Source organism: Penaeus chinensis, chromosome 5, assembly GCF_019202785.1.
Source record: "Penaeus chinensis breed Huanghai No. 1 chromosome 5, ASM1920278v2, whole genome shotgun sequence".
Classification (NCBI taxonomy): Eukaryota; Metazoa; Arthropoda; class Malacostraca; order Decapoda; family Penaeidae; genus Penaeus; species Penaeus chinensis.
The window spans coordinates 31073372-31080786 of NC_061823.1; the positions used below are offsets into that span (position 1 = coordinate 31073372).

Sequence of the window (7415 nt, forward strand, 5' to 3'; positions counted from 1 at the left end):
AGATCACTTATTATGATCATTTCTCATCAAAACAGTAAATAAAGTTTATCAGATGAATTACAACTAATGTCCCAAATACCCACGGTTAACTTTGGCATCTGTGTACGCCTTAAACGACCAAGACGGGACCAGTGTGGAATCTTGTTGGCATTTACACGATGAAGCAGGACGTTAAGGTCAAACCCGTAAATATCATGGCCAACCACAATGTCTGGATCAATTTTGTGGATCTTGGCCAGTAAAAATCCCAGGAGAGCTCTTTCTGTTTCCATTTTCTCAATTTTAGTTGACCTGTATCTAGGCAAAGCATCCTTCAGGTCCCATGGCCACGTAACATCAGAGGGATGTGACATTGCTAGAAGAAAAAAATTTAAGATTTAAAGTTTTTCTTTTTTTTTTCTTTTAAGACTATCTCTGAAATTAGTTTTCATCTTCATGTACTTAAAAATTGGAGGATTTCATTAACTTACCACAGAAATGCAACTGGAAGGGTGGTTGTGGTGCTGCTTTGTCAAGAGGAAATTCTTGATGAACCAGACAAGACACCATTGAAATCTCATTCTGGTGAGTCTTGGGGTTGACAGTGGTTCGCATACCCATTGTCATCACCACAACTGGAGGAGAAACCAGACCAGCCACAACAGATACATGGTCTGGTTTGACAGCTACTGCCTGCAATGCATCATAAGATGATTTACCACAAAAGAAACCTTTAGCATTTCAGAAAGCACATTCTCCTAAGCTCCCAATGACAATTACAAATATACTGAAGAACAAATAAGAACAAAAATATACTGACAATTAACAACATTCTTTTGATAAAATAAATTCTTACCTCAACTTTGCACCAGGAGACAACTGGTGATGGCAACTGTGGGAATTTGATATCTAACCAGCATGGTCCTTTAATCCGGCGGTCCAAAAGGAAAATTTCTAATGGGGAGGTATTTGTACCAAACACATGGCTGAAAGTTTCACCACAAATGTCTGATGGAAGGGCTGGTAGACTGGCCTGTAAAGATTTTATACCTTTTTATGATGAACAAAACAGATCATATTACAGCTCTGCAATAGGCAAAGTGAATGCATAAGGAAAATAAACATAAATAACATAAGTAATAATGATAATCATAATAAAAAAAATATTAACAATGACATCAAGCAATTAAATAAATGAAAACACTCACTGAATATCGGACTTCTAAATAATCAGCCTCATTGGGGACCTCAAACTTTTCAAATGCATAACTCTTCTTCGCTTTCTTACTCTTGAACTCCAAAATCTTGTATTTCTGGACAACATTCGAGTTAAATTCTTGGTAGACATCCATCATGCCTACAGGGTCCTCTGACTCTTCTTTGGTTTTTAGGTCCAAACGCTGTGGAGAGAGTTGTGATTTGACTTTGATTGCTTATCTCCTGTATCCCAAGATTTAGATATATCTATGTGATATATGTTCAGAATCCTATAGAGCAAAAGAAAGAAAAAAAGAATGAGGAAAGAAAGAATGGAAGAAGGAAGGAAGGAAAGAAGGAAGGAAGGGAGCAAGGAAGGAAGGAAAGAATGGAAGGAAGGAAGGAAGGAAAGAATGGAAGGAAGGAAGGAAAGAATGGAAGAAGGAGGGAAAGAATGGAAGAAGGAAGGAAAGAATGGAAGGAAGGAAGGAAAGAATGGAAGGAAGGAAGGAAAGAATGGAAGGAAGGAAGGAAGGAAGGAAGGAAGGAAGGAAGGAAGGAAGGAAGGAAGGAAGGAAAGAAGGAAAGGAAGGAAAGAAAGAAGGAAAGGAAGGAAAGAAAGAAGGAAAGGAAGGAAAGAAGGAAGGAAAGGAAGGAAAGAAAGAAGGAAAGGAAGGAAAGAAAGTGAGAAAGAGGGCAAGAAGGAAGGAAGGAAGGAAGGAAGGAAGGAAGGAAGGTAGGAAGGAAGGAAGGAAGGAAGGAAGAAAGGAAGGAAAGAAAAAAGAAAGAAGGAAAGAAAGAAGGAAAGAAAAAAAGAAAGGAAAGAAGGAAAGAAAGAAAAGAAAAGGAAGAAAAGAAAGAAAGAAGGAAAGAAAGAAAGAAAAGAAAAAAGCAGAAAAAGAAGGAAAGGAACAAAATGCATTCACAGCTGAATTACCTTTCTACGGGGAAGTATATAAATTCTTCTCTCAATGTTCTTGACTGCAACACTGCAGCTTGTGTAGGTCTGTGCCGACTCAATCCAAACCTTACCAAACAGGTATACTGTTCCTGGCTGTTTGTATATGTCTTCATAGGCATCCAACCAATAAAATCGGAGGACCTGATGGAATTTCATTTTAAATGTATCATGGATATGCAATGTTTATAATTAAGACATTAGCAAATAAATCAAGGAATAATTAATTAAATAGCATTTGGAGGATAAATATTTTCTTTAGACTTAATACTGCAGTTCATAAATCCTGAGCAAAAATTACTCATGCAACTTGTTATAAATCTCCATTCTTGGTTTGATGATCACCAATTTTCAAACAAAATCCTCTCAAGTTCAATAGAACTAAGCTTTAAAAAACTATAAATGTGGGGGGGAAGCATTAATAATAATAATAATAATAATAATAATAATAATAATAATAATAATAATAATAATAATAATAATAATAACAACAACAAGAACAATAATAGCAATAATAATAATAATAATAATAATAATAATAATAATAATAATAATAATAATAATGTTTTTATTATTAGTTATTATTGTTATTGTTATTGTTAATAATAATGATAATGATAATGATAATGATAATGATGATGATGATGATAATAATAATAATAAATAACTCTTAATAGATACCTGCTCTCCTTCACTATTGGTGGTCAGTGGTAGCTTAGAAGCATCAATCTGGACATCTTGCACAATGCCGGCATCCTTTACTTCCCCCTTAACAGTCTCCCAGCCAGTTGTGACTTGAGCAATATCTACCTTTGGCCTGAGGAAGATGGTTCTCTTTTATATTTACAATAATTTTGATTAAAGAGGAAATTTGCAAAGACATAAAATGGATGGAAATATTTGCAACACTAAAAAAATATGTCATTTCCATTTTTCTCTACCCACTTGGCAGTAAATCCTCTGTTTGCTTGTGCTTTCACTTCTGTTTTTCCTTCTGTTTTCACTTCTTTCACTTTTGGTTCTTCCTTCACTTCCTTCAACTCTTCTTTTGGCTCTTCCTTTTCCAATTTTATTGTAGCTTTTTTCTCTTCATTGACTAGCATTGCCTCCATCTGCAATTAGTCATTAAAATTCTACAATTGCTAACTTTGGCTTTCATTAAGATTAGAATAACATTTATCCTTTTAAAGACAAAAGCAGTTACTGTTTCAGTCTCCCTCCAATCACCTAAAAATGAGCAGAAAATTCTAAGAACATATCATCATAAAACTAAATGATACTTACATTTTCTACATCTTCATCATCAAAGTCCATATCCATAACATCCATGGAATCAAACTCGTCAATCTGCTCTGAGAGAGGCTCTTCCTTCACCTCCACCTTCACCTCCAGAGATCTTTTGGCCTGTTGAAGAAATCAGCATTTAAACAAAAAGCAGGCAAAATAACAATAGCAATAATAATAAAGTTAACAATAAATATGATAATGACAATGACAATGACAATTAGTAGTTCATAACCTTTACATTAAGTACATTCACCTCTATATATAAGGCAGAACAAAGGATACCAAAGTCAATACAGACCAAAAAGAAATTAAAAGGAAAAACTTACCTTCGGTGATGTCCCATTGACCACATTCTCCTCCGAAACGGTTCTTGGCTTCAAGGGTTTGGGTGAGGCCTTCACTCGCACTGGAGTAGTCACCTGTGGTCTGGCAAAAGGATTAACAGGTGCCACACTAGGAGGTTTTGGCACCTTCTTTTTGAGCAAAGTTGGCATTGGTGGTCGGATGTTGTCAGATTCCTTATCGAGATCTTGCAGGATATCTCCCAGTAATTCATCATCATCCAGGCGGATATTAGTCTGAAGAGATTGAGAAATGTTAAAATTATATAAGGGACCAATGGTGACACTGATGGTAAAATATAGAGATGATAGATGTTATGGGATTTGATTTTAATTACCAGAAAATTAAATGAGGGAAGACAAAATTATGAGAAAGAATGACAAAAGGAAAAGAAGATAATAGGAGCCACAGAAGAAATTAGACCAAAGATGGAGAAAAGAGAAGAAAAAGGAAAAAAAAAAAATCAAACATAGAGGACAAAGTAAAATACAAGAAAGAGAAAAACAAGGAAGGAAAAATCACAAGAGAAAGAGAACAGAGAAAGGATGGGGAGTTAGGATGGGAATCTGGGAGGAGAGGCAGAGGAGAGATGAAATGCTGCAGCTGTGGAAAGGAGTATGAAAGAGACAGGAAGGAAAGAAGAGCTGAGGAGAGTCTAAGAGAAGAGAAGGAAGGTGAGAGTAGTGAAGACAGTGACGAGAAAAGAAAAGGAGGAAGAGAGAGAGAGGCTGGAAGAGTAGTGAGAGGAGAGTAGGATATGAGCAATGGGAAAGGAGGAAAATCGTAAAGGAAAAAGAGGAAGGTGAGAGTGGGAAAGTAATGGGAAAACGGAAGGGGTGAGAAGGAAGAAAGAGCATAAACTGAGATGTAAATAGAGGGTTAGGACAAAGGAGAAAAGAATAAGACACAAACCTATAAAAAAAATAAAAGATGAAAAATAGGAAAACTCATAGAACTTGAGGTAATTATATGAAAACAAAAAATATACTAAAAGTTTTTATTTTAAGTCATTAAGGTATAAAAAAGAAAAGCTATTATATAAGCCTTTATCAGACTAACCCAAGAAGTGATAAACAGTAATAATCCCTTTCCCAAACCTTAAGAAACAAACCAACAAAAACACAAAATCCACTCACTTCAGCTCTCTTCTTTTTTGCTGGCATGTTGATGAGCATATTCTTAATGTTTCCTGCTCCTTGCCGCCCAACAGACCCTGTAGAGGCCTTGCCACCCGCTTCCTTGCGTTTTCCACCTTTTTTCGCCTTTTTGCCAACAAACAAATCATCCCCACCAGCATCATCATCAAAGATTTCTCGCCCATCTTCCACATACCCTGAACCATCTGGAGAGAGAGAGAGGGGGGGGGGGGGGGGGGGATTAAGATGGTTTCCTTTGGGATGCTGCTTACAAGAGATTCATGTTAACCACTTCAAACAATGAACACAAATCATCTCATATCTACAAGACAATAATAAACATTGCACCTCTTTGATAGCACAGGAAATAAAACCATTTTCATCACATAAGACAAAAAGGTGTAAATGAGAACCAACAACTTTAGAAGACAATACAAACAGGCTTTTAGATTACTGTATCTGCAACTGAATTACTTTCATTATGATTATGATACAAGAAATCAATATTGTAACATAACTTTGCAAAACCAATTATGTCTAATCATGCTTTCTTTTGTCAAGATCTCTGTTTAATGCTCCTACTCACCATCATCAACAATCCAATCATCTTCAAGGCGATCCTGACGCCTCTGAGAGTACTCCCGTTCATCCACTTCCTCGTAAACATTTACTAGGTCTGAGACCTGGAGATACAAGCATGAAACTCAGAGGAGGAATATCAATGGATAGAATAGTCAATGTAAATCTAGCTTAGTAAGAAGAATGGCATTGAGATAGGGAGAAAATAAGGAAATATTAAAACAATATTCATTGTTGATACACACGTGATAAGAACAGCATTTAACACTAACTATATTAAAGATAACAAATATCAATAATGAAAATAAAATCAGCATAAAAGCTACTTTGTTTATAACACCATCAAAATAAAAATTAAAACAGGAATTCCATGAGAATGCAATATGGTTCTGGTCCCTCATGTTAAATCTGAACTATCACCAATTCGAAATTGAAAAGAAGAATAATGAAAATCATACACTAAAATTTGTGGTTAGAACTGTGTATAGAATATACTTAATTTTGCATTAGTATATTTGTAAAAAAATAAAATAAAACCTAAAACAGAATTAAATAAATTATGACATAAATGTATCCATTGTCTAAAAAATCTATATATTGTCAATTGCACTTTGCACTCCATCATATTGCTTACTTCATATTTATGTTTGGACCCCTTCAGCTCACGTAGTTTCTCAAGCGCTGCTAATCGTCCATACTTGTCTTTGCGTGATCGCTTGGAACGAGAAGTTGCCTAAGCTGTCTGCAGCCGATGGAGATGCTGGAAAATGATGGGTATTGAATTCAGATAACAAAATTTTAGTAAGAGCAAATAAAAAAATAAATAAATAAATAAAAGGTTCTGTAACCCCCACACTACTTTTTGTACAGAAAGGTCTTTTAACTTCATTATTTGTGTTACATTTCCACCACCAACATCACATCACATTATAACAGAACACCAATCCAAGCTTTTCTGCCCATTGCCAGAGTGCAGTTACTGAGGGGACTCCCTGGCATTTTGCTACCATTCAGGTAAACTTACACCAAAGATCACAGTAAGTTTCAAGCGGATATGAATAGAACAACATTGTTCTGAGAAAAGTGTAATAATATCTTTTAAATAATAATCTTTATTTTTGTTAGTTGTTTACAAAGTGACCCTTCTGAGACCTTACTACTTCAGCTTACAATACCAATGTAGCTTTTCTCTTTATGGATAATGGTTTTGAATACCTTTGCAGGGCAGACCACAACATCAGTGGTATCAATGCATTCCCCTAACCCTCTACTGCCATATATGTAGGACATTTGCCATGGAGACACCCTAACCCCCACATAATTGGCCACAATAGCAGGGGAGGCCATGAAAGGTACCACAGAAATTGCAGGCTAAAATATGAATAATGTTACATGAAATACAATCCTGGATGGAAGAGGCCCACGGGACGACCTAGGTCATAGCTTGGCCAACTCAAACGGACCTGTCATGAGGAGCTAGAGATGGGCCGAGGGCATGCCTGCAGGTTTGCCATGAGGGACTACCGTGGTTGGACGTATCCATACCCTCCCCTTCTATCAGGGGAGGGTGTTGGGGGGATTATTTTCAATATGTATGGGTAGTAGAGAGTAAGAGAAATACCACTATTGTTATGTTCAGTCATGGGAAGGTATCCTGTATATTTACCTCTTTCTGATAATGTCCTTAGATTTCCCGATCCTAGTGCAGTCATTACATAGATATATAATTTATCTTTCATGCCTTTCATTAATACTTACATTTCCATCTCCTCCAATCATAAAAATGGTATTTGTTACCGAGAGCGATGTCCCCCCCCCCCCGAGACGAGGTCCCGGAACCAGGGCATCATACGAACCCAAAAATCCAATCGTAATCTTTCCTGCCTTCTATTTATTCCCTAGATGGGGAGGGGAAGCCACCCCTGAACCCTACCCCA

General features: G+C 36.4%; 1 protein-coding gene across 1 annotated transcript in view; it reads right to left on the reverse strand.

The window, feature by feature from the left end:
• Nucleotides 1-6825, reverse strand: part of LOC125025571 (DNA polymerase alpha catalytic subunit-like) — a 14559-nt gene extending 7734 nt beyond the window's left edge. Inside the window, exons 1-13 of the mRNA XM_047613596.1 lie at nucleotides 6694-6825; nucleotides 6113-6211; nucleotides 5486-5582; nucleotides 4900-5105; nucleotides 3748-3999; nucleotides 3419-3538; nucleotides 3080-3246; nucleotides 2816-2951; nucleotides 2114-2278; nucleotides 1188-1379; nucleotides 836-1012; nucleotides 471-672; nucleotides 84-355 (exon numbers count right to left, since the gene is read on the reverse strand). Coding sequence (XP_047469552.1) covers nucleotides 84-355; nucleotides 471-672; nucleotides 836-1012; nucleotides 1188-1379; nucleotides 2114-2278; nucleotides 2816-2951; nucleotides 3080-3246; nucleotides 3419-3538; nucleotides 3748-3999; nucleotides 4900-5105; nucleotides 5486-5582; nucleotides 6113-6211; nucleotides 6694-6825 — 2217 coding nt within the window. The remainder of the gene's footprint in view (nucleotides 1-83; nucleotides 356-470; nucleotides 673-835; nucleotides 1013-1187; nucleotides 1380-2113; nucleotides 2279-2815; nucleotides 2952-3079; nucleotides 3247-3418; nucleotides 3539-3747; nucleotides 4000-4899; nucleotides 5106-5485; nucleotides 5583-6112; nucleotides 6212-6693) is intronic.
• Nucleotides 6826-7415: the final 590 nt, after the last annotated feature.